We start from the raw sequence: 27,663 nt of genomic DNA on the forward strand, positions 1-27,663 counted from the left end.
TGATTGTTTTCAGGTTTTGATTGATCTGCATTTGCCACCATAGTGTATTGCTGAAAAGCCAAATTGGAAAATGACATTCTTCCCAAGCTTTTATATTCTGAATTAAGCTTTCTGGTGCCATAGATACGGCTTTTTCTATTTCATGTTGCCTTTAAAATGTTTTATTCCTCACAGAGCAAGAAAGAGTTTTCTTCAAAGTTAAATCCAAGCATAAAGTTGCCATCCACCCAAGATTCTCGACAAGAAACAACATTATCTTAAATGGAGCATACTAAGAGAAATAGATTATCCAGTCTGTTCCAGTTAGTAAATGCCTGCTTTGAGCATCTCTAGTGAACAGTAACTACCTCATTAACAAAACTGCTCTTCTTTCCACTTGGCCTTGCCATCGAACCATTTCCCCTAATTCCCTAGTTCAGTTTTTATTAACTTAAGCTCATTGCTTTGCTCCCTGTTTTTTAAATGTAAATTGTACAATCTATTCTTATGTTGTATTACCTGTTGTTTAAATGGGTCTGTCTTTTGCCCCCTTGTAATATGCTGGGCATATTACATATTCTTAATGTGTAGTAAATAATTCGATATTGGGCATTTATTATGGTCTCTTTTTGGACTTTTTACTTCTCTTATTTCTAAATTCAGCTCCAGACACAGCCCTAAATCCTGGTGTGGTTCAGATACTTTATACTGCTTTATGTTTCACTCTGGTAATTCCTGTCACCCAGGTAGATTACAACCCTTACAGAAGTGGGTGATGAGTAGGGATTTGGATTTTAAGGCTGTTCTAAAGCAAGGGGGATTCACAAGTGACTGCACAAGGACAGGAAATACTGTGGGCCTTGGAGCTGCATCTGGAGGTGTTCTGAGCGGTGTCGAGGGCAGCTGCACCCAGAGCCACCCTGTCTGTAGTGCCCTGTACCAGCTACAGCGAGTGCAGAACTCGGTGCTGGCTGTCTGCTTGCCAGCGCGTTGTCATGGAGGTGTGGGCCGGCGTTCGGAGCCCCGTCCCACACAGCATGCCTGCTTGCACACTTGCCAGTGACTGGCAAGATGATTAAAGGCAGTGCTAGTTTTTATTCTTTTGAAATGACATACTCGAAAGGTGCAGTTCTGCATCTATGTATTTATAGATTCGTATTGTCCTAGACATGCATATGGTTTCGCGGGACATCTTTCTATTTCTTGATCTTTCCAGCAGTGATGGCAAAATAAATGTTAAGGTGTTCACCTGTCACATGCTGCTAGGCCAGCACTTCCCAGCTAGAAAGCTGCCACTGGGTGCCTGGAACTCGTGAGCATTTCATTCCTTTCAGCATTTTCCCCCAGTGTGGAATGTCAGCATGCTGGTTGACAGCCCAGCATGAGAAACTAAATAGTCTTCTGGGGGTGAGACTATGATGTTTTTGTTACATTTAAGTTTTCTGTTGTTGGTGTACCTTTCCTAAAACTAGGAAAGGTTTTCCTTTGAGAGCAGCAGGCATCATTTGTTTGTATGTTTGTATCTCTGAAGCTTCACTGTGGTAAATATGCACCATGAATAACGTGTTATTCTGCTCGTCGTATGCAGCTACTACTGCAGCAGAGCCTTCCGAGTCTAAGAGTAAGAAGTACTTTAATCAGAGATCAGAATTTATTTTCAATGAAATCAAACATTTTTTCAGACCTTTATTCCTGGCCAGCATGGATTTAGCCACAAATACATACTTATCTCCCTGTTTTGAGTCTATTCACTTGCGAATCTTCTATCATCTTTCTTTGAACACTAAAAATAAAAGGAGTATACCTTTATCAGTGTGTATATGGAATTACAGCTTGTTTATTTGGTCTTTCTTAGTTCCTCTCCTTGATTTGTTTATATCCAGACAGTCCAGAATGCTGTGGTAAAAATCTGTGGACAAATTACAAGAGTCAATATCCTAGTAGTCCCCTGTCTGTTGTCTCTGAATGCAACTCGGTTTTTAATGGTTTCAAGAGTATTTCTGCTGTAAGTCATTAAATTAGATGGAAGCAAAATGAAACGAAGCAAAGCTAACTGTCTAGTTTTGTATGTTTTTTCTTGCACTTTCATAATGAGCTGTGGCACATGCAATGTGATCAGTAGTATTGAAATGCCCATGCCAAATCCCTTCGTCTTTACCTTCTCACAGGATCTCTAGGTACCTTCCTCCAGGGCAGCAGTGCAGCAGTTTCTTATTTGAGGTAAATCTGCAAATTAGAAAATATCCTTTTTTTTTTCCATTAATTAAGAAGTAATGTTGTAAGTTTTGCATCTAACCTTTGGTAATGGAACAAGTTACCTTTTTACTTGGCTTTTGATCTTTCAGTAGCTCAATAAAACTTTGGAAAAAACAAAACAAAACAAAACACAAAACAACCACACAGTCAAATCCTGTACAAAACTTGCTTTTAAAAATGTCAGTGGACAATTACAAGTTTTCCAAACTTAATAACATTGAAGGAGCAATATCGTGTCAGATTGAAATCCAAGGAATTCAATATCCTTTCTCAGATATTACCATATCAAAGGAGACATCTGATGAAAAACCCCTGGGCAAGGGAGGCCCACATGATTATTTCCATGAGTGTTCTCCCCGATTTCAGTCATCAGGGCTCACGGACATCCTCTGTTTGGCCACCTTTCAGTCACTGGTAACAGCATAAGGCAGTTAACCAGTTCTTCAGTCTTGTCTTCAAGGAAAGGAAGAGCTGCTTGTTACTGTGTTCATATCCCATGCAGTCAGTCTGCTGTGTCTGGAAAATGAGACTTGCATCAATTGTTAAAATGTTTCAATTTCTCAGAAGTTTGTTTTATGGAGTAGGAGGGACGGTGTCAGGTGATGTTTTAGGAGTCCTGTAATCTTAACTCCGGAATCAATTAATTTCCTTGTCCTTACTGTAGTGGAGCTGGTTTTAGTTGCTATCCCTTCATTACTTCTCTGCTTATGTTGGGAGGGAATGATGGACTTAGAGAAGTGATCTTATAATATAAACTTTTTTCTTCTGGATAGTGGCATTCTGTCATAACAACTATACAGATGTTGAGCTGTGAAAAGACAGAGTAGGCTGGTCCTTGGGGCCTCAGTAACTAATGCAATTTGTGTAGCTGGAGAAGAAAGCCGTTCTGAAATACTGGTTCTGATCTAAGGGTTGGAGCAGTAATTGGTGATTAATTGTAAATGATCTCTTTTGCCTTATTCCAACTCTCAGCCTCCTGACTGTGCTTCAGACACACAGCAAATACAACTGAGAAAACTAAATGAGGGAACAAAAAGAAGTGATGCTTTCCATTTAGTTCCCTCTCTTTATCTGTTTGCTTTGAGTTGATGAGTCTTCTGTGCCTTGGTCCAGGCAAGAGACTCAGAGGGGAATAAGAGTGAGTGTGTGTCTCAGGGTGTGCTGGGAACCCACAGCTCTACCACAGCTGTGCAGTTCACCGTGATGCTTTTAGCTCTGCTTCCCTCTTGGACTGCTGAGCAGATCCATAAAGACTCACTGGGATGTAAGTTAAAGCTTTCGTCTTTCAGCATGAAAGAGATTTACCACTTTTCTAATCCAACTAGCTGTGAGTACTACTTCAGAAAGTCGACCTCTGCTGCCAATGAATTGATGAAGAAGGAAAAGGTAAAGCCTGTCCTTCCTCCCTACTTGGGTACTTCTTTGAGCATGTGAATCACTTTTAACTGTATTTTCTCTTTGCTTGAGAGAAGGGTCAAAAAGGATGGACTACTATCCTGATTTTATTTTTATATTTCCACAAACATAATACTGAAGTTAAAGATTAACTGAAGTATCTGTACCTTATAAGAAATACACTCCTTTTGTATTCCGGGTGTGACATGCAGTGTCACCAGCAGCTGTACACCTTCTTATTAGTCAGTTCAGCTTACTCTGCAGCTCAGTTGGCATTGTGATGGGGGGTTTTTTTAGCTTTTTTTTCCTTCATATGATGGCTACACCATCAAATTTTTTTGTCTGGAGGATTTTCAAATGTGCAGAGCTGCCAGGCTAAAACTACGGCTTTGTCATTTGCTAACAACATGTTCTGTTTGCATGTGATACCTCAACTAAGTACAGGAAAGCTCATTGTATGCATGTATCATCTGTATGAATACCAAAATCTATTGGAAATCCCCTTCCTGTCAGCTGTCTCATCAATGCAGCACCACTGCTGGGAACCACTTCTCACCTGAACCTAGAAGACTCTACCAACTGCATAAGAGCTCCTGATGGCAACGCTATACTGCTCTGAGTGTAGAGTAGTTCAACACTTGTGTTTAACCAGTTCAACACCGGTGTTGAACTTCAAAGCTAAGACTGAAAGGAAGGCAGAGCCAAGACCACACCAATCACAGGCCCTGAAGAAAAGATGAACAGAAGTCCAAGATGACTCATCACCCTTACCTGAGTAGAGAGTTTATCACTGTTAAAGGAGTGAGCTTTAGACACGCGGTACTCGTGGTAGTGGCTCTTGGCCCAGACATGTATGGATGCTGAAGTCCTTTTTGTGGATACCTCTGGAACAAGAGCTGAGGTATCACCTCAGGGTTGACTTGAAAAGTACTGCTCTCTCCTGGAAGGATGCCTGGATTCGGGCATTAAGCAAGGATAATTCTCCTATGTCTTGAGGATGAGTGAGTATGTCACCTTTGTTTCCTTGGCAATATTACAAAGATGGGTCTGAGAACTGCAAGTAGGCTGCTATGCTTCTGACATGCCAGCCTGATCACTGTGACCCCATGTGTGCAGGTTGTATCCAGCTGCGTTCTGTAGGTCTATGGAGACAGAATTATGAGACAGGCTGATGATGCAGAGATCAGACTCTTGTAACCAAAAAATGGCAGAAACAGAGGAAAAATTTAGGTGTGAGAGTTGCGATAACTATTTTAAGACAGCCTGTGGTAAGAAGATAAGGCCCTTTTGAATAGGATTCGCAAAGAAAATTCCAGACAGTTAGGGGAAGATATTTTAACTCTTGTGGTTGTGAAATTAAGATTTTGATTCTACTGTTCACTCTGAGGAGAATAAATTGTGTCTATCACTTCAGAATCAGATTGATCACCGTGGGTGTCTTCAGGCTTAGCATTGTTTTATGGCTCTTGATTTGAATATGCATAGTCATTTCTCATGGCTTTTAAAATATGAAGACTCACCATGGCTGCCAGGCTTCACAATAATTCTTTCTTTGAACTCAGTCTCCTCTCCTGAAAGGGAAGGTACGTGTGTCATTCCTCAAGTGAGATAACAGGCAAATGCTGCTTTCAAAACATGTTCTCATTCAACAGATAAGAAGTTGAGTAAGTGGTCCTGAAGGTCAGAAAAAATGCACAGGTGAATAATATGTGCTACAGGGACTGGAATAGCTTCAGGTGTCAAGGAATGAGACATTTCTTTTAGAAGAAGAACACAAGCCCTGTCTTTGTGTACAAGCCCAGACCTGACCCTTTGAAAAAATAATAATGGCGGTGAGTACAGGTGGCAGGAGAGTCTGCAAAACAGCAGCTTGCACAAGCTGAAAGTTGGGTTCAGTGCAAGCAGTAATGAGAAGGCCTTCTTATTACTGTCAGTTTAGAGGAGGTAGAAATCCCGTTTTTAATGAAAACTCTTAAAATGTACTGAGGTTAACAATGTAGAAAACATAACTTACAAAACAGTCTGCAAATTTAATTTTTGGAGGTGATCTTGATTTGCTTGTTAGCCTAAGTTAGACTAGATGTTAATGAACGTTATGTTGCAGCTGTTAAACTGTTAGAAAAGGTTATCGTTTAACAGCAGTGTGGATGTGTTAACAGCGTTCAGTAGAGACAACTTTCCCTTTCCACACAACAGATGATGACAAAAGAGTTGATGATTTGAAAAAAGCATTCTGCTTTTCCTGTCAAAATAATGTTGTAGCCAGCCTGATGGCGGCCTGCAAGATGGAATTTAAGTTGCTACTTTCAGCACCAAAAGCATGACCCTCGGTACTCATATTGAAACATGAAAATATTTAGGTCAGTCTTCATTGGTGCTTTCACCTCAAGCTCCCCAAAACAAAAAAAGGTAGTAATTGTGTTAAAAAATAGCTCTAATCATATATGTCTTGTGCCTGTGGATAATTTTTTGTGAAGGCAGTAATGGAAGCAACAGTCTGAAAGATAAAAAATTCAGCAAAATCAGCTTCACAGATAAAAGGAAGGCATCTCATGCAGGCCACTGATTTAAGTTTGAGAGTAGGAGCAACTTGTTTTTGAATTTCTGTTTCAAGGAAGGGAAAAGTTATCATGGAAAAATTATATTTAGATGGCTTTGGTTGGAGATTTCATGTAGCAGGTTGTAAAATACCATCATCACTTTTAAGGCTTCTTGCAGTGCTTTTTCATAGAGAATAGGCTTCTGAAGTGAAGGAGCTCTTTTGGGTCAACTAAAAATAGGATTTAAAGAGTAGAATTTCCATAGCAGCATTCTGAAGCTCGTCCTGCCTGTTTAGCTGGCCCTGTGCCTTGTGCTGGGAGCATTTCAGACTGTTCTTGAGGAAAATGTTGCAAGGAGGAGGAGGTTTGTTAAGAACTAGCAAAAGTTTCGGCAGTCAGAGGGCTGTATGAAAAAGACGGGCATCACCTAAGCCAGCAAAGAACTAGGTTGCTGATACCTAAAATTAGAAAAATATTATACCATATTTTTAAAGGTAAACCATAGGAGAAATAAATAACTTCAGGATAATATATTGTTTATAATGAAATCATACCATCTTACCTTAGAAAAAAAAAAGGAAAAAAATGTCAGTTAAACAGAGCATGTCAGTTAAAAGCCGAATATAAGTTCCAGTAAGTTCAGCCATAAAATCCAAGTCATGCAAATGCTCCCTGTAGTCATTTGAAGGGTCAAACATCTTCAGGAAGGTGCAACTTATTTTCAGATGGGAGGAACCAAACTATGATCTGTAGACAGCAAGTGATAACTTGACAGAGAGAAAACTGCTCAAGAAAGAAAACAAAACCATAATTATTCTGAATTATTTTAATTGCTGTCTACTGCTACATTTGTCCCATCTCCAGAAAGGAAATAGCAGAACTAAAGGAGCTACAGGAAAGGACAACAGAGATATAAATATATATATTCATGCGTATATATTTTATATCTATATATAGAACCGCTTGCAGATGATAAGGGCTGTTCAGCAAGGCTGATGGAGTAGATGCAACTTCTCTTGCAGTTCCTGAAGTGCAGCAGAATCATTAACTTCCTGAAGTTTAAGAAACTGGTTAAGATTCACTAGTTGGGAGGGGAAAAATGGATGTGGAAAATCAGGAGCTGTTTAATAAAAGCTGATTACTCACACACCATGGTTGCAAATATGCTGGGTGAAAAAGCAACTATATCCAGGAGGAAGGGAAGCCTGCAATTAAACTAAGAATGAGTGTAAAACAGCTCTTACTGGTAACAATCAATATAACTCAGAATATATGAAGTGTAGGAGATTGGTAAGGGAAGTATTCATTAAAGGTGAGAAAAAAAAATAATAAAAGCCAGAGTTACCAGGGCAAAGATGCATGTTCCCTGCCTTTGATTTAGCACTTCATACAGTTCATAACAGAAAAAAACATGAGTGCTATAAATTAAAATGCCAGAGGTGTTCCTCAGCATCTTCTGTAAATACTACCTATAACTACTATTAAACCAGTTTTAGTCTAACAAAAAGAGACACAGCTTTTAGCTATTTTTCTTGTTAACACAAGAAAAAAAAAAATGACAGTAATTAACTCTTTGGCTCTTTGGGTAGACTTCCATGAGAGCTGGTGACTGGAACCTCTAAGGCCAGAATATATACCTCCTTTGATATATTAGTTAAATATAAGCTACGTCTCCCTTGAGTTATCAGACTTAACACGTGGTAACCGAGTGAGATTCCTTACCCAGAAGGTCAGATATTTGTTTTCTAATGATGAAAACAAGATCATGTCAGGCTTGCAAGCAGTTTCTGACTTTAGGAACTATAATAGCAATAGCTCCTCCAGAGTTTTTATCTGTTTTTCTGTGTACTCTGTTGGCACCTCATCTTCTTTAAGGATTCTCTCCAGCAATTTGTTCATGCTCTTGTTTATGTATTTTAGATTAATTGGTCACTGGTTAAAGCAAATTAACATGCCTTGGAGGAGGAATAAGAATACAGGCTGCTTCCTCCCAGGTGGATGCTGTAATATCACTGATCTCGAGAGCCACCTTCCCATGTCTTGAGTGTAATACAAACATAGAGTAAGTTCCTTGACTGAGAGGACAATCAGTCTCCTCATTGATGGAGAATTAATTCTAGGTAATAGGAGATGTAGTTTTCATTCTGCCAGCCCCCATCACCTCATACTATGGATAAAGGGGCTTCACGTCTGTGTTTGGGAGGAATTATTTGACCATTTCTCTCCAGGACAGTGTTCCAGACTGTGAGGCAAGTTAGGTCCTCCAGCTTAATGCCTGATGCTTGGGCTCTAAAGAGGAACAGATTTTTTAAAATATGATCCCTTTTCTCTGTGTTTAGACATCTGTGCACCTTGTCATTTTACGCCAAACGTCCTGGTACACTGATCTGGTGTTTGGAAGCATCTAGGTCAAGGGTCTCCATTGCATGGTAAATTCCCACCATCAGAGCACCAGGGTCCTTCTGAGGTCTGTTCTTGAGTTTTCCCAGCTCCTTGCAGTACAGAGGGCATCTGTGGCTTCTCCTGTCTGTTTTCCCCAATTACTTACATAATTGATGTTTTAAATAAATGGACGGTGTGAACTTATATTTTTGTTATGTGTATGTAACTGTTTTCAAAGACAGCGGTTTGAGGATTCACTTAAGGCAGCCTTAGTGCCAATTGCCTGTGGAAGGACTTCTCCCCGCTTCTCACCATCCCTGCTGCACGGCCGTGCTGTGAGCCAGACTCGTCTGAAAACTCGTGGGCAGAGAGATGGAACAGGTTGTTTCAAATATTATCTGGTTTTGTGTTATTTTATTAATTTTCAGCTGGATCTGTTCCTTGCTTTGTGTGGCTGGATCATGTAAACAAGGTCATCAGCAGATCTGAGTCAGCCGAAAGACAACCACCGAGCACGGGATGAGGGGTTTGGGCAAGGAGCATCAGCTGCCTTTTGTTGGCCACCAGTCTCAGGTTGCCTTAGACATTTCTGCTCAAGACTACTTCTTGTTCCTAACATTTTAGTCATTTGTAGGGCAAACTGAATGAGAGTATTAATGGCATTGTTAGATATCATTATTTAGGTGACAGAACTGTGTTCATGTGCATGCATACAATAATTCAGACTTGATCACTAGAACTCACATCATTCTGGAAGATCATTGGATAACAATTCCAGTGTTTTTTCCAGTGTTCTGTAACAGAGGTCCTAAAACTTTGTCCACTCAGAGGTAACAATTATTATTTTTTTTTTTTTTTTTTAATAAAGGCAATCCACCCTCCCCATGCACATTTTTTCACTTTTAGATACAGATAATCTCGCTCTGTTCTGACATGTGAAAGAGCTTTAATAGTATGTGCTCCATGTACTGTGTAGCTCATGGTTGTTACAGACACGAAGTGAACCCAATGAAACACCTGCAGGAAGGAAAAAGTAAAGTAGAAGGGAAGAAGCCACCTCTTTGTACTTGGGGTACGTATCTGTAGTATATTTCTTTGCTACTCCTGTTTGCACAGATTAGAAAATACAACTTTTTTTTCTGCAATGTTCCCACAGTTCCCAACTAGATAAAACGAGAAAAACTGAATTACTGTCCTCTGATCCTACTTAAAATACCAGAAGATGTCATCTAAAAAGATTGGAAAGTCAATAATTCAGTTCCATTAGTTTTTAGATTGATGACATGATTTATTCTATATGCCTGTGTTGGAATCAGAAATTCATATTGCTTATATAGCATTTAGACTAAAGTCTTTTCAATATAATGGATTATTTTCAAGTGCTCTCTAGTCCTTCAGTTGTTTCTTCTCTGAATAATGCTGCAGGATGTATCCCGGCCTCAGGTTTACTCTAAAATTAAAAACAAACAAAATGTCGGTAGATGAAGCATAGTGAATATGAGCATATAGAGAAAGTTCTAGCAAATTAAGGTTAGCTAAACTACTTCTGGACTGGAAACATGCAAAATTTGCAACTTGTGAGAAAAAAAGGTGGTTTTGTTATATTATGAGTTGCTTACCAGATAACTTGATGGACATAATGTTCATAAATGAGCACTGTTCATTAACAGTGTTTTAGATGAAGAAAACAGTGGCATGGAGGATGCATCTGTTTTAATGCCTTTGTTTGGGTTGGTGTTTACTTCTGAGTGTGTCTGCACAGGCAAGAGAAAGGGACCTGGCTGCTGCACACTGGGTCAGGGGAGACTTCTGGTGAGGGGGCTCTCCATCTTCCTGGATGGAAGATCTCCTAGGGATCTTCCAGCAGGGAGCAGACCCAGCCTGACAGGCAATAAAGAGGAAAAGTACTTCCCTGGAGACCAGAAAGCCAGTTTCTAGACTATAAAACAAAACTGTGTGAAAAGAGATCCACCTTGGAGGGCTGCTGGACAGGAGATTAAGTCTTGAGTTCAAGGACTGTTTTATCTGGATTACCCAGTGGATCTGAATTCTTGGTACTCAAAGTTTCCTTCTCCTGGACTGCTGTTTCATTTTTTGCTTTTTATAAAACATAGCTTTAGAATTTGGAAGCTTCGATATTTTCTGATGTGCTTGATTTAAACTGACAATGGGACCAAGTTGGTCTTATCTCAAATGGCACAGGTAAAGGCAGCTGTTACAAATGTAGCATCTTGCTTTTAATTAAGTATGGGGAAGAATTTCTAGAAAATTATCATGAATCTTTATTCAAATTAAAACCAAGATCTGGTCAAACTTCAATATAAATGTTTGTTGCTGACGTTAAAATGTAACTGCCTTTGCTGAAGTTTTAATCTAGAGTTTGTTCAAACCTATCAGTGACTGCTCAGCTGGATGTTGTTTTATTTTGGTGTCAGTTGCTCTTTGCATCTCAAAAGATCATAGGCTGAGAGTGACAGTGAAGTTTTGATCTTTTTTGACAATGTATTTGTGAGCTGCCTCTGTGATCATTTCACTGCCAGTCTCTTACATGACGACATCGCAGCTTTAATTGCTTCCTGATTACAAGAGTGATGCTGCACCTTGCTCTGTGCCTGGAAGCTCCAAGGCTTTTGGTATAATTCGATGCAGACAGATTCCAAATGCAACCGGCCAAAATGTATATTATCCTGGAAGTTAAAGATGTTGTACTTGGCTCTGTCAGCGTGTGAAGAATTACCTGCCAAAACCAATTGGATGCGCTGAGCAAGGAGAAGGAGGGCAGCTCCAGGTAATGCCGCAGCAGCTTCCTTGTATTTGCTGTATCTCATCTGCGTTGTTGTAGATTCGTGCATCTTTATAGCTGTGGCTGCTCCACCAGTACACGCTCTGGGCCGTGGCAGCGCTGCCACACAGCTGTATTCCAGCGTGCTGCACTTTCTAGTTTGTATCTAACAATCCTGTCAAAAGTCCTTACTCCTTGACTTGGCACTTTTTTCTCTTGTTGGGCAGCTGTATACTGACTTTGTGGCTGCAACAAGTATTACACTTAGCTTGTAATAGGCTACCTCCTGTTGTAGTTTTGTTTCTTCTCTTATCTTTAGCCATTTCCTGTTCAAATTCCTTGGCCTTTTGTTTGTTTCATGATTTAGAGGCTCATTTCTTAGTGTGAGGGTGAGATAATCTGAATTGTTTCACTGAGTAGAAGCATTAATTCTGCAATTACACCAACAAAATAAATTCTAAATACAGGTCTTATTGCTTTTTTACTAACTGATTTTTTTTTTCATTATTTAAATAGTTATTAAGATATTTATGCAAATTTCACAGTAAATTAATCTGTTTGTAATATAAGTGTCTTGGAAGGTACAGTCATTTGTAGAAGTGGCCATGATAACGAGGTTGTTTCTGGCTGTCAAAGAGTTTATGACTGAAATAAAAAACCTTGAGGGATTATTCTGGGCTTTTCAGACCATCAAATTAGAAAATCTGTGTTTGAAGATGGCAGAAGGCTCTTGGTGTGAGTAATGTGTTTCAGAAGTTGGCAGACAAATAGTGCCAATGTTTCCAAATAGCCTGACACCAAATTGAATTACCTTTTTTATAAAAGCTATGTAGATCAGTGCAAGTCTGCTTCTTAGGTAAGTGGGAAATACGTTTTCAGAATAGTCTAGAAAAAGCTGTAATAAAAATGAAAAATCTTATGCATTAGTGGCATTATGACTAGAAAAACAAAACAAAAACTAAAATTAGAAGAATTTGCAATCAGACTTCAGTTTCACAGTGTTTAGGATTTAGCCTTAGAGGTGGCAAGAGATGTGCGCTGTTCTTTCTATGCGTTAAAATTGCATTAGGATGTTGACTAAAAGGCTAGTCACAATAACCAATAACTTAAGCCTTATCTTGACGTAAGTAGCACTGTTTTTACAGCAGGAGGGTAATGTTTGTTTGCTTATTACGTTTGACTTCTATACTATTTGCATTTCTTGCCAAACCTCTTGCCTGGCCTAGCTTGAAAATATTTTGGAATGTCTGTATAGTAACTACTAGCATTTAGAAGAAGAAAAAATGAAAAATAAGCATACCTTCCTGTGTCTTTCTGGTTTATTGAAACTGTTGCCCATAATTACAGGAAAGAGAATGAATGTTACTGCAAATTTGCAACAGGACTAGGAGCAAACTAGAGAAGGCAAACTTATCAACATCATGATGGTGGTGGTTTTCCTTTGTTTTTCCACCCACAGTTCTCTACCCTGTACTCATTGCTGGGAATTGTGAAGCAAAAACGTTCTGGATTGATGGCAGGGGGCAATTATAAGAGCTCTATGAAGTTTGTTGTTGTGTTTTTGTGGTGGTTTGGGGTTTTTTTGGGGGGGGAGGGGCTGGTGGGTTTTTTGTTTGTTTGAGGTGAGTTTTTTATTGTTGTTTTGTTGGTTGATTTGTTGTGGTTTTTTGTTCGTTTTCTTTTTTCATTTTGTTTTGTTTTTTCTTTTACATATAATTGTCCAACAGAACTGTTTTCAGGATCTGGAAATATACAGGATTAGTAGCTAGGTTTTGTCTCTTGGTTAACAACTAAAGAGGTTCCTCCAACTGCAGTAATTTCAGACTACCCATTAACTGCAAACGAAGTTTCATAGGTTGTTCTGCTATTGTCAGCATTTCCCTCCAGAGGCACAGAAGTGGGAAACCATTGGTGTGGAGATGCTGAGGGAGGAGGACAAAGCCACAGGGACAATGTCTTTCCTGTTGCCACAACCTGGGTGCAGATTTTCTTACCTCAACTGTTGCATCCTTTTGGTCTTTATGCTATATCTGAACAGGGGTAAGGGGTGGGGGGAGCTTGATGAGGTGCAATTGCTGCTGTAAAAGGCAGAGGCGGTTACTGACCAGTGTGGCCACAGGGAAGCCTGTAGGGAAGTTACTGGTTTATGTTTCAAATTGTTTACTCAGTTAAATCCTTACTATAGAGTATCCTTCTAGCAAGGCAAAATAACTGATGATTGTGCAAAATAAACAGATAAGAAATTGAAGGTGTTTCTGACTTGGGATGGTATATTGAAAAGTAATCTTTAAAATGGTCTAGAGAATACTGTAGTGGTGTGAATTAGTATTTTTGAAAACTTAAGTACTCTAAAAAGAGAGCAAAGTATGACTAGGAAGGCTCAAAGTTACCATTAAAGCTATTTGGACCTTGACATATAATTGGAATGCATAAAAATAGTCTAATTTATGAAAGTTTGCACTTTGCATGCTAAAATCTAGAGGGATTAAACTGCAGACCAAATGTTCATTAATCTTCCCATTGAAGCATTGCTGTCTGAAGTGTAGCCAGCTGGGTGATTATTAAATCTAAAGAACGATTTAAGATTCAGAATGCATTTTGAAGCTTTCATCTGTATTATAACTTTTCTACCAACACGCTAAATTGATCGCCCTTGTGAAAAAATTAATCAAGGAAAATGTATTGTTGTTCTATGACACACAGATTCCACTTTATAATGGAGGAGAAAAGGGATGTATTTATGATAAAGGCTGACTTTTAAATAAAGTTATATTGGAATAAAAACATGTATAAGACTACAGTTAGCAGCTAAATCCTACATGCCAAGGGCTTGGTATCTAACAGCTCTGTGTAAGCTTTGTACATCTTTCCAGAGTAGCAGTACATTATAATGAGTGATGAGATGGTATTGCTGTAAGAGAAATGCCCAGACAAATAATAATGCATTTTAAGTGTAAAAACAAAACAAACAATTCCTCAAGCAGTCCCATTTTCCTGATGCATTGTCCCTGCCTGCATTTTCACTCTTATTCCGTTATTCATGTCGCCCTCTTAAAAAGAGAAACACTTCGAAGTACAGATGGTCTTTTTGGTGGGACAAGGAGGCAATATCTGTAACACCAAATATGTTGTCATCATGAAGCAAGTGTTATCTATCACATCGGCTTGCACTTCAACTTGACTGTATTGTTCCATACTTTTTCTCCCAAAATCTGCTGTTTGGCCAGCTTAGAAACTTTTGAAAAGCATTTGCATCACTTGCCTTGAGATGCTTTGTAGAACAGTCTGGACAATGAATGTTTGTGAGCTTCTCTGTCCTCATTGTGGAGAGAGAGGTTCCTCCAGGGGGTGCTTCAGAGCAGAGCCTGCGGCAAGTGCCCCGAGTTGTCCCTGGGTGAGGATGTCCTTCACCAGCACCTGGTAAAGGGTCTGACATGGGTGAGCTGCAGAGCTAAACATGCATTGTAGGACTGTTTGTCTCTATCCTCCTCTGAGTGGTTCCTTTCTCTTAGTATGTAAAAGCACATGGAGACACAATACTGAGACTTCTTATTTTTCTCTTTGCTGAGAGTTTACACATTGCTAAGTGTATGAACTAGGTGGCGTTTTACACCTTTAATCTTCTGGTTTGCGTCTCTTCTTTATTTACTTGTCTCCAATCATACAGCTCTTGATATTTAAAGAAGTTTTTACCTTTACTACTGTTCGGCCTGTTTGTTCTTAATGATGGGATTGTTTTTCAAACACTCATAGTGGTTTTTATCTGAGCAGCTATTGGGTCATACAAGAGATGAGAGGTGCAAATAGCCTTTCTGTTTGGTTTGGGGATGGGAAGTACACATCTGTGGTTCTTTCTCAAAGATCTTTCTTTGCCACTTCTGCACACTACATCTAATTCTCAAAAATGCTGTTAAAATGATGGATACAAAAGAAGTTTTTTCCTTTGACAGAAAGAGTCTGAGTTTTCCCACGTGTGTAGCACTTCCTCAAATTCTGGGGATCATAGTAATATAAAGATGCTATGTTAAGAGATGAGACATGATCAGTAAGCCTTGCAAGGCTTAAGAGGGTCTACTCTTTGTTTGCCAGTAACTATCCAAGTTTTGCAGTACTCATGGTATTTCCATTTTTTTTTTCCAGTTTCCTTAGGCCACAGAGTGAACTCAATACTTTAATCTTTCTCCCCATGCAATAGTGCCCCTTCCACCCCCCCAAAAAATTAAACCACCAAAACTAAATAGTGCATGGAAAAAAAAGTGGCAGGTTAACTGCTTAAATACTCAGTTTTCTGAGACTTCTTTGTTGCTAAAACTGAGACAAAAAAAATAATGTTGTATGTTATAATATGATGATGCTTCAGGTGGCTTCCACACAATTTCTATTTGCTCATGTGCTTTTTGAGCATTCATCTACCCTAACAGAATACATAAATCAGAAATGAAAATGTGATCTTGATGAGTAAAAAAATATATTCTGAAGCAGTGTCCTTCTCATTTTAAACGAAAGTACTTAGGGTGACCGTGGGGAATGAGGCTGAAAGGATCTCAGAAGAGCTACTCTGACTATAGGCTGCCTGGTATTATGTTTAAAAACAGAGATATAGTTGTATGTCTATTCATACTAAAAGCTATTAATCCATACTTAGGTGAAAATGGTTGATGCGGAAGAACATTAATGGTGATAGGGAAATGAAATAGCCAATTCTTTTAATCTCTGACAAAATGAGCACAGTGCGATACCAATGATGAGAACTGTCACATAACTTACACTTTTCAGTCAAGTGGAATAAAAATTAGAACCACAAGTGATTGTAGAGGAAAAAATAGTGAAGAACTGTTTTCCTTTCCTTATCTTACTTGCCCATTTACTTAACTTTTTCTCAAAGTTAATGCAAGAGAACGGATATTATATCTAGAAAGATTATATCCTAAAAAATAAACACTATCATAAGAGATGAAGGGCTGGGTTTTGTTGTGTTTTGTACAGAACTAAACAAACACCAAAAAGGCAGCAAATTGAGGAGTTCCTTAGCAAGGCAAATGGAAATGTGGACTATTGATTTTGAATAACTATGTTTTCCCATATTTGCAGGTACCAAAGGAGGTAGTTATGCAAAAACTAATCATCATCTGTGATTGTGAAATAAGCATGCTAAGTAAATGTGTTTTCTTATCCTTTTGGTATGGCTGTATTGCTATGCATTATTTTCGTGTATATATGTTTACTTTTTGAAGTCGGTTTCTTTCAATCTTCTGTTTTGTCTTCTTTCTGCTTTATTAGTTCTCGCTCTTTTTGTTGTCCTTCATCTTCCGTCATAGTCAGAGACAGATACTTTCCTTCTGGAATTTGTTTGCTGGATAATGAATGGGACCAATAGTGCAGCCAGGAGGAAAGCAATATGCAGAGGTAACCATGCTTTCTGCCTAGCAGCACGTCAGCTTTCCCAGTCCCATTACTGGACACAGAATTACTGAGACTTCTTTTAACAGCAGGCTGTTTCTTAATTTTCAACAAACCAAGCATCACAACATTTTGAAATATGCAGATCTATTTCTTCTGTCCTTTTTCCTGTTTATCAGCCAATTTGTCCCTGCCATAGACTACTGGAAGACAATAAGTTATTTTTGTAATTACCTGCTTGTAATTACCCTGATGCAGTGTCTAACATGAAGGTGCTCAAGCCTCATCTTTTGGGAAGAGGATTTGCCTCTTTCTGGCTGCCAGCGTTGAATATGTGGCTGTGGATCATCCTTCACAGATCTTGAACCACATTAACATTCATTGCCTGTGTGAGCAAAGTGACTCAGGAGGCAAGTTGGACCACTTTGGAGCTGGACATCCACGTGATATTGGGAGAATAACTCCTCTGGAGTGTTGGTACCACCTGAGGAACAATACCATAGGGCACAAAGTCTCTCAAATGCTTCAGCCAGCCAGCAAACTCTGGGGCTTGATGGAAGAGGAGACTGTACTTTTAACAAGAAGGCAGCAGTGGCTGAAGCAAGTAGAGTTATTGCTAATGTTATCCATAACTATGCTCACATAGGCAACAGTATATAACCTGCTATGTCTCACAGGGGTGCAAAAACTGTTGTTGCTGTTGTCTTGAGAGGAGGATAAATATTCTTGTTCCAAAAGGGGGGTCTGGATAACTTTAATAAATGAATCCAAGAGAAAACACTGCTTCTGGGTGAAATAGTTTTGTGGATTTTTTATGGTGATTGTGACTATAGCTCTGCTTGTTCTTGTGCCCAGGGCATGGACATTGCACTACGTAAGTCTGTAAAATGTGTAGCCCCCAGGAGCAAAACTTTGGGAAGACTTCAGGCACTTTCTTGTGCCAATTTGCAAGAGAAGGCAAAGAAACAAATCTCAGTGCACAGTGTTGTACAGTATGCTTACAAACAATTAAGCCTGGAGAAGTAGCACACATTTTAAATAGCAAGAGTTTGGGGTTTCGTGTGGTGTTTTTTTTTCACAGATAGCTGGTTGCTAAGCTGTGGGAAATGTCCAATGTGCAACTGTGATATTGCTCAAAAGAGTTGAAGAAAGCAAAGTAAACCTTCTAAAGATTTCAACTTTTGATGGTTTCTGAACCATTACTCTTGGTAAGAAGAAACCGTAGCTTAATGTGCTCCAGAAGGGTAGTAGACATGATATTAAATTAAATTAAGATTATACGTCTTCAGGCAATGATGATTTGTTACTTTAAATTTTACTCCCTTTTCTCACCTTAATGTAATGTGACTTTTAAAGGAGGTTTTAAAAGCAAACAAAAAAAACTTGCTGCTAACCAAAATTTAAGATTTTTTTATTTCAGCATTTTTTTCTCCTGAATTAGGGAAAACTCTACAGTGTAGTATACTTTGGGGAGAAGAAACCTGTGATTAACAAAATCATGACAGAATTACTTAAATAGAGAAATAGGAGTTTAGTGTGATTTCTTAAAATTTCAGTATCTTTTGCTTTTACCTGAAGGTGCAGACTCTGTTCTGAAGACTCACAGAGATAAAGAAAAACGGCCCTTTAACTCTGATAATTTCGCTGAAAAAAAAAAAGATTAAAGTAGTGCCTGGAGGATCTTTCTAGAGAATGAAAGGGAATGAAGGAGGAAGAAGACCTGCAAGCCAGTCTTAAAAATATATTTTTTTCTAAAAACATAAAAAATACTTCTGATTTCAAAATACTGAGCAAACTTCAGTAAGTAGCTCAATTTCCACTTGTGTTCAGCAGCCAGTAGTTATTAAAAGTAATTATTAAAATGCACTGGTGACTGTTAGTCTCTTCATACAATATAAATGCTATTTCAATGGCTAATGCAATAATTTTATTCAACTAGCATAAAAATAATTAATACGTACTGTTAGATGTACAAAGCTACTGCATAAGCTATTTATTTTTGACCCAAAATGGCCTTGTTCTTGTAGTCTAATTAGTTGATCACACTAAACCTAATCTAAACATCAACTTCATAATTTTTGGAGTGTTTATTTCTTTCTAGACTCTCATAAGTGCAATGAGAACATCATATCTGAAACAATGTTTTATTCTGCAGCTCCAGGGTATAGCAGCAAACAGTGTTGGTTATAATACATGTTAATTCCTACTGGGTATAAGCCTTTATTTCTAAAATACGTGGTTGTGAATGCTGTTCTCCAAACTTTTACACCTTCATCAAACTAGCCCCAATTCTCGGTGCGATGCATTGTGTGGTTTCAGACTCCAGCAGAACTGTTGAGGGCTGTGTGAGCTGGTCCCCAAGATCATTTCTCATGCTAATAGCTGACTTGGGGAATATTTTTATTCCTGTGAAAGAGGAAGGAATTTGAGAAGTGGGTGAGAACTGTTGGCTCTGCTGAGAGTTGCTAATGAGCTTTTTTGTATGAGAGACTTTGAGGAGCTGCTGCAGTAGCAGCAAAGGTGCTATTTAATATCACGCAATAAACGTCCTATGCTTGGTTTTCCATCAGGTAATGCTTCTAGCACGCCATGATGATGCATGTCACATCAAATTTTTAAGTAAAAAACTTATTTCAATCCCTTCTAGTTCCTAGAAAGAGAATTATTGTCTTTTGCAGAGATTTTAGAGCTCAGTTTAGCCCTGAAATTTGCTGGCTGTTTTTAAATGTTTATTTAGTGTGTCATAAGCTCAAGAGTTCTGGTAAAGACAAGAAGCACATCAGGAGCTTAAGTGGAGAACGCATCAGGAAAGCATGGCAGAAACCTGAAAAGCATTCACAAACTCGAGTGTTCCTTGGATTTCTGTCAAAGTCCTTTTTGCCTTTGTTCAGTCTTTATCAAATAGGTACTTCTATTAATTTATATTTTTTAATTTAAATTGACAATTTCCAATATGACATAGTTGCCATTAATCTTAATATAGTTCTAGTTTTGTTTCCAGCATGCTTAAGATAAAAAATAATAAAAACAAAACAAAACAAGAAAAAAGAGACACAAAAAAAACCCCAAACACCAACTAGAACCCTTTAATACAAGAATTATTCCTCAAGGACAAAATGCTGCCCTCTGCAGTTGAGTACCTGTGTCTGGTTGATGGGATTCAGAAAAAAAAAAACAAACAACTCCAAAGAGAAGTATCTGTAAGCCTTATCCAACAACCTTTTTTTCTTAGCTATATGAAAGTTCAGTTTTAACATTAGTGTGTTTTAAGGATACTTCAAACATCAGTTGCAATGTGTTGGCATGAATAAATACATTGGAGATCTAGATAACGCACTAGCTGACTCATCAGTCCTTGTGAGCCCATGTAGGGGAGAGAGCATTTGGCCCTTGTATAGCAATACAGCTGTAATTTATGTGTGGAATATGGTTTGAAGGGTCTGGAAACACTTGAAAGGTGGAATGTGTGATCTTGTTAGAGGCTGAACTTCCCTTACATACCTTACAGTCAAACTTGCTTTTTGTCTTGGGGACAATGGGTCTATCCCCACCTTCACCAAAATCTTTTGACTCTTATTTCTCTGCACTGCATGGAAAAGATTGACGTGGCACCAACACAGAATGCTGAATGGGACATGTATCCCACCTGCCCAAGGAGGATCCCACCAGCTAAGAGCAGTGGTACCATCACTGGTGGCAGTAATACGGTGACACAACACAACTCCAAGCAGACTGAGTCTCTGTGACAAGCTCCAACTGGGAAAAATGCCCATAAATTGTATTTTTTCATGAACAGGATTTGGCTGGGGCTTGGAGAAAAGAGGCCAAATCCTGCCAGTGGTTGTGCTTTGCAGTCTTGATGGTGTCCTATCTGCTTTAATTACAAACCTATGGACTGGGTTTTCCTCGCCTCAGCATTTTGTTGCAGGCTGAGAAGAGGACTCAGTGGGGTCTTTGGAAGAACTTCACCATTAAAGAATGTTTCTGGATTGTTTGTGCCACCCAAATGACTGCAGTGCTTGCAGCTGCTTAGCAAACTTCAGGAGCGAACAGAAACAGAAACCTGAATAGTTCTAATTAGGAGGAGACAGTGTACTTTCACAAGCAAAATAAAGTGTGCTGCATCAGTTGGAGCAATTGGTGCAATCACTTATCAATGTCCAAGTGTAGGTAATGAAGCATTTCCTATGATCTGCATCAGTGCAGAGGACACTGTTACAGCTGCCATTTGCAGTCTAGAAGACAAGGGCATTTTATACTTGATTCAGAATGGCATACTAGTAATCATAGGAATAGAAATAGGAAGCTACCACTTCTGGGTGAACTGTTATTTAGAGGACCTCTCTGTTTATAAGGGCTGTGGTGTTTTATTCCACCTGTTACTGTGCTGGCACATGCAGGATACCAAAAGCTTGCATCCAGTGATGCCAAAATTTAACAGAAATGAAAAAAGCTAGTTGCAAAGAAAGCTGGTAAGAAAGCAGGTTCAGACCATGTCTAGTATGTCTAGAAGTTTACTGTCCCAGGGACATAGTGTGCATTTTGAGCTGCAGCCACATTTTCCATGAGAGATACATTGAACTCTGGCTGTTAAGACATAGGACATGTCTAGAGTGTAAATGCGATCTCCTCAAAGCTAGAGGAACAGCAGTGTCTGTCAAAAAGGAAGAAAAATCTCTAGCTGCTCTTGTGGCAAACGAAGTTCCCAGTGCTGCTTTGCTTAATGAAGATGAGAATGTCGGTGCAGTTGCACTACTGGAAGGTGTACAGGGGCCGGATGAGTCGGGAGTTTGAGACTCGAAAATCATTCCTGTGGTCTCTCTGCCCTTCTCAGTGCCCTTTTGAATTTTAAAAGAGCAAAGTTTTGCTTAAACAAAATCCTATGTTACCATGCAAAACTTGTACCCAAAACATAAAAAGCAACAAGTTATAGCTGAATTCAGTTCATCTCCAGAATGGATGAACATGATTGCAATGCTCTTCTGTGTGTGTGTACACACACATGCGTTACATAGACATGTATACATCTATATACACACACACACTTGTACTCCCTGAAGCTAAAATTTCAGTTTTCACACAGTTAATAAGAAGGCAATTCTATGTTGAAAAAAGTGTTCCATTATAACTTATTACCTACAAACCCAAATATTTTTATTTTATAGCATTGGATATACCACAGATGTGAGAGGTGTTCTGCAGAAGGTTTGTATTGTAGACACAATATCTTTGCAATTAAAAATATGGAGGAGGTACTTTCCGTGTTTTACTTTGGAAGAGAACGTTAGTCTGAAAATGACATTTTGGTTAAAAATCCTAATGTATATATGTTTTTCCCTTTGACTCAATGTACTGTTTAGAGAACACTTTTTGTTTGTTTGTTTGCTTCTTTTTCCAATCCTTTGTTTTAAAAAGGGGTGGCTTAAATGATAATTTTTCCCTTTATGAAACCCTTTTGAAAAAAGTTTTGTGCCTGAAAATAAAAGAGCTTGTAAAATAATTTGGTCAGTGTAAGCTTAGTGTGTTGCCAGTTGGTGCTGTGCCTAGAGCTGAGTCAGGATCTGCTAGAACTGATATATAAGCACATAGCTGCAAGGTTGTGTTTAACTGGTATGTGTAGCAGAATTACAAAATGTTATTTTTTTATTAACAACACCACTTATACAAACTGGTAGAAACATTATGGGTATTTATAATGATTTTTCCTCCAAACTGGCTAAAAAGGTGACCTTAATAGAGAATTCCATGACTGTATGTCTTACAAATGAAAGACAACACGTATAAAAGTTTGTAATGCATGGCCTAATTGGCCTCATATTTAATCTGTTTACAGAGGTTGTCTACAGTTGAGTTTATGCAAACTCTTTTGCATATTGCTTATGTTTTTTCCTAAGCTCTACAGCAGAGAATAAGATTATCATGTTTGTGTTGCCTGCATGTATAATTAGTTAAATTTGGTATGATGTTCAACAAACAGAAATGTTATTCAAGGGGTATGTGCTAGAATATGTAAAAGCAGTTTTTTGTTCAATATTTCAAATATTTTCTCAAGTTGCAGTCACTGCTAAAAAATTAACTTCCATCTTTAAACAGATATATGCCTTCCATGTAACTATCTAATGCTACAGACTATTTTGAAATAAGCTTTTGCAACACATGAAATTTTATATGTATAATGATTGGGAAAAAGTGAATTTAAACCATACTTCAGTAGATAGATTCAAATTGTATTTGTTACTGTAATTATCAGGGGAAAAGAAATTGAGGATTTTTTAAAATTCCTTATCTGATAATCTTTGAATGGTTATGATATGAGGAGAACTTCATCTGTCAAAGACTGTAGGTATGGCTCAGTCCAGGAGTATTGAGAAGGGCTCTAAATAAAGTGAATTGGAAAAGTTCCTCAAAATTGATATATTTGGTCTATCAAAACCTGTCTTTTAACTATCTATTTTTTCCTGAATGCACTGTATGTGTTAGTAGAGCGTTTCTTTTTGGTGTTTGATAGTTTGTTAGCAATGGGTAGCAGGAAGAGTTGACTTTAGCTTAGACCCAAGGAACCACGAATGATACTAAAAGTTCAAATGCTGACTGACAAAGAGCATCACTCCAGGATTTCTTTGAAAAAGTCCAGAAAACACTGGCAGAAACAGGAAATACTTCATTAAAATCTTAGACTCGCGGCAAATAACTTCTAAATAATACAAGCTTTTCCAAATGATGATGGCTGTTCTACCAGGTATATTTCCCTGTAGAAATAGATTTCTTTGTCCCTACAAGAACTTTTCCTGGTATTTTATGTTTTACATTCAAAACTCAAATATTTTTTTCTCTCCAATTCCCTCCTAGTGTTGAGGGTCTTGAGGTAACTTTTTGACACTGGAGGTTTTTGAATGATTATTTAATTAGAAGTAAGTCTAATGATCAGACAATCCAAACACAGAATAAAGGGAAGAAGTGCCAACAACTTAGTGAAAGTACTTAACTAGCATTTTGCTTTAAATGGAGATATCAACACAAATATTTTCCCTAACACGGATGATAGGGCTGTGCATATAATCCATGTTGAAGAAAAAGTGGCAGACTACATTACAACTACTAAAAAAGCTTAGATATTTAATTGTAAAAAGGAATGCTGCCAATAGAGTACCACTGGTGTTGTAAAGCATGTGTGAGTCCCAAGACTCCGGACCGACAGATACTCATCCAGATGGACTTTCTGGAACAATGGTGGAAACAATAACTCTGTTGGCATGAAACAAGTGCCATACTATTCTCCATACAGTAGCAATTCCCATGAACTTCTACTGAGAACATTTTTTCAAAAGCAACTGTAAAACTTTGCTTAAAAGCATTGAAACTGAGTAGACAAATCTGAAGAAATGTAACTGAAGGAAATTATTCTGCATTTGACATGAAGTGTACCATATGTCTTTCAGGAACAGGAACGACGAGATATTTAATAGCTTTTTAATGCATCTTGTTGTGTCAAATTTGAGGCACATATGGTACACTCCTAACTGAATTTCCATTCTCTTATGGTTTTCTCTTGAAAACAAAATCTTGAAAATAGAGCCTTTCTATTGGCATGTTATTATTACTTTTTAATTATCTCAAATACAAATAGTGTGTTTTAAAGATATTACATTTTTTTCCCTCAGGAAAAATGTCAGTTTGCTGCTCAAAAAGGAGTAGTACAATAAGAGCTTTAGGTCCAGTGGATTCCTTTACAGAACCAATCATGTACTTTTTGTAGTCTATTAGTCACACTTTGGGTTTATATTTTGAGCTATTTCCTTTAATATCCACCATAACTTTTGGGACAGAATTATCTTGGAATAATTTCAGAAAATACAGTAAAAACACAGTTTGTGACTGAAACACTTCAGAAGGGAACATTTTAAGGTCAAGGATACATGAAAATTATGTTTTGTGTTTGCACATAGCTGTTGTTTTGCCCAACATTAACATGCCATCGCTTTGTCAATGTTGTGGCCACCAAGTGTTACAATACCGCTCCCCTTCCATGGGTAAGTGTTGAAAAAATGGAACAGATTTTTCTTACAGTGTCCTAGAAAATCACCCTCAAAATTAGAAATAAGTTTTCAATTAGTCTGGTTCATAAGTCAAGGGAAATGCTAGCAGCTTTTCAGCCCCTGCATTTCGGATTAATGATTTTGAATAATACGACTGAAATAAGGTAATGAAAGGTGAATGGTATTCTTCTGATCTTACAGTGTGTATTTTTTTATTAGACTGATTCCTAGCAAAATACATAGGGTCATGTAATATTGGATAAACATGAGATTTTGGGGAGGGAATAGCCTATAAATATTCTTAATTTCACTCTTTCTTCTGCATCTGCTTTCTCTCATGGAGCATACAAACTAATGTGATGGAAGATTTAATAATGCTTATGGACAGTACAAAGTGGCTGAAGTTAGTCTGAAGTAATCTTTTTTTAAAATATTTTTTTTCTATTTGCTTTCCAATGAAGCTGTTGGAGGAATGCATCGCTTGTAATTGCAGACTGTTAAAACAAAGAAAGGCTTAATATCCTTATACCTGTTTGCATTGATAAGTTTTATTGCTGAGTGGAGTTTCTGATTATTATTTGTTTTCAAGTGCGATTCAATATTAGTATAACATTTTGAGGAAATTAATATCAGCATTAATTGACAGTAACCATGTCAGGTCCCTTTAGGGATAAGAATTTAAGCATGCTTAGGTTTCCAAAAAAAGAAATCCATCATGGTACAGTTAGAGCATGAAATGTGATTAGCATATATTGGTGTTGGATTTTTGTTTTGTTTTTGTTTTAATAATCTATGTGGGCAAGTACTTTTAGGTTTAATCCGCAGCCTTCTGAACAGTATCAATTAGGTTATCTGTTGAAAGGTATGTTTTGTAGGTAACTGCATTTTAAAATACGGTAAGGGGAAACATGCATCAACAAGCACTGTAACTTTTAGAATACGTTTTTCTTGGTCTATTTCTACCTATGTATTCCTCTCTTGCTCTTCAGTTTTCTATTTTCCAAATGAAGAACAGTAGTATTTTAGTTTGGTTGTTAGGCGCACCATCTTCCAACATACGCGAGTATAGGGAGTTGGAGCTCTGCTGCGCTGTCACCTCATTCATAGCATTTTCATAGCTCTTGGTGACTAAACGTACTATCTGAAAATGCACAGTTAACTCATCTTCCGCTTCATAGCATCTGATTTAAGAGAGCGAACAGTCAGAAAGGTGATGGATAGAAAATCTCTTTTCGATTACCTGGTACCATGTCTGTTGTTTGCATCTCAGCGGTGCACGGGGTGTTGATGCGGCAGGGTGGGGGTCCTGGGCCCACCTCCCTCTGCTGCCTGAAGCCAGCTGGTTCTCCCCGAGTTACCTGTTCAACAGCATGCTGCCACTTGTCCTTTGTCCAAGGCACACAGCGGTTGCTTACCTGGCCAGTCATGCTGCAGTGGTCATGTTCTTGTTGCTTGCATTTTGTAGAGGAACAGTTTCATGAGACTTGCTAGAAATGAGCTGGCCGCACACAGTGGTTGGAAAGATCAGCCTTGCCAAAGCCCATGTTAGAAGAAGAGCTGAATGCAGCTGTCCTTGAACACTGAAAAGCTCTTACAGAATGCTGACACTGGTTGAATGAGTTTGTTGTTGTAGTGTGCCTTGTCATATTTTAAGAGTATGTGTATTTTGGAGAGGTTTTTAGTGTTAATTTTTGTTTGGGTTTTTTACATGGAGAATCCCGTATTGTGTCTCCAGTATCATGTTTACAGTAGTAGAACCAGTTCTGTATCTTTCTTTCCCCTATTGTTAATATTGATTGTAGTGTTTCTCTAGTACGTTTTTATTTTTCCTAGATTTTTGTCTCACCTTCCATGAGATTCTCGGCTGGCTTAAAGTTCATATTGTAACTCGTACTCCTGAGTTTTGAGACTGTGTGGCTCATCCATGAGTTACTTGCAAGGAACTGTAGAATTCTTTGGTTTTAATGGAGGAAAGATTAATTAAATCTTGTAGGCAGGTTTTGAATTAGGTGCTGTTAACTCAAACTTTTTCTAGTTTAAATATTGTAAATTTATGAATAAACGCTTTAAAAGCTACTTAGTTTAAGTACTTAGTCAACGCACAAACTTACGTTTTCAACATAGTCACTTGTTTCTTTGTGAAAAATATAGCAAACCTGGCCTTTATAACTCTTACTTATAAAGCTAACTTACATAGAAGCAAAATATTAGATTGTGATCCCTTTATAAGGGATGATTTTGTGGTTTTGCCCATGCCTAACTTTTTGTTTCTTTTTTTCTCTTTTATTTTAAAAGGTATTTCTCAAGAGTGACCGGGTTGCAAGAATGGTCCACAGCGGAGGATGTTCTGCAAATGACTTTAGAGATGTTTTTAAGAAAAATATAGAAAAGAGGGTCCGAAGTTTGCCAGAAATCGATGGATTGAGCAAAGAGACAGTGTTAAGTTCTTGGCTAGCCAAATACGATGCCATATACAGGGGAGAAGAGGACTTTTGCAAACAGCCAAATAGAATGGCCTTAAGTGCTGTATCGGAGCTGATTCTGAGCAAGGAACAGCTTTATGAAATGTTTCAGCAGATTCTAGGGATCAAAAAATTGGAACACCAGTTGATTTATAATGCCTGCCAAGTAAGTATTGGTGTCACTCGGTTCTGTTGTTTTCAAAATATCTCCCCCCTGCCAACAGGTCAAGTCCTTCCAGTGTGCAGAAGTCTTCAGTTTTAGGTACATCTCCACAGAGATGAGACCACTCAGGAAAGAATCTTTGCATCATTTGGTTGCTGGAGAGCACCTGGAACAAGGGTATGGCACAGTATATGGTACTTTTGCTACCAGGATGTCCTGAGACCTTTTACAGTGTCACAGCTCCAGTGATTTGAGTGATTCTGTGGAA

The 27,663-nt window shown here is 38.3% G+C and overlaps 1 protein-coding gene across 3 annotated transcripts in view; it reads left to right on the top strand.

Annotated features, from left to right (window-relative positions):
• Positions 1-27,663, top strand: part of CADPS2 (calcium dependent secretion activator 2) — a gene marked incomplete at both ends in the record, with an annotated part of 299,698 nt that overhangs the window by 74,920 nt on the left and 197,115 nt on the right. For all 3 annotated transcript variants that reach the window (XM_080355871.1, XM_080355872.1, XM_080355873.1), the window contains one exon: positions 27,066-27,398. In XM_080355871.1, coding sequence (XP_080211997.1) covers positions 27,066-27,398 — 333 coding nt within the window. The remainder of the gene's footprint in view (positions 1-27,065; positions 27,399-27,663) is intronic.

The sequence above is a fragment of the Nesoenas mayeri genome, assembly GCF_963082525.1.
Source record: "Nesoenas mayeri genome assembly, chromosome: 1".
Classification (NCBI taxonomy): Eukaryota; Metazoa; Chordata; class Aves; order Columbiformes; family Columbidae; genus Nesoenas; species Nesoenas mayeri.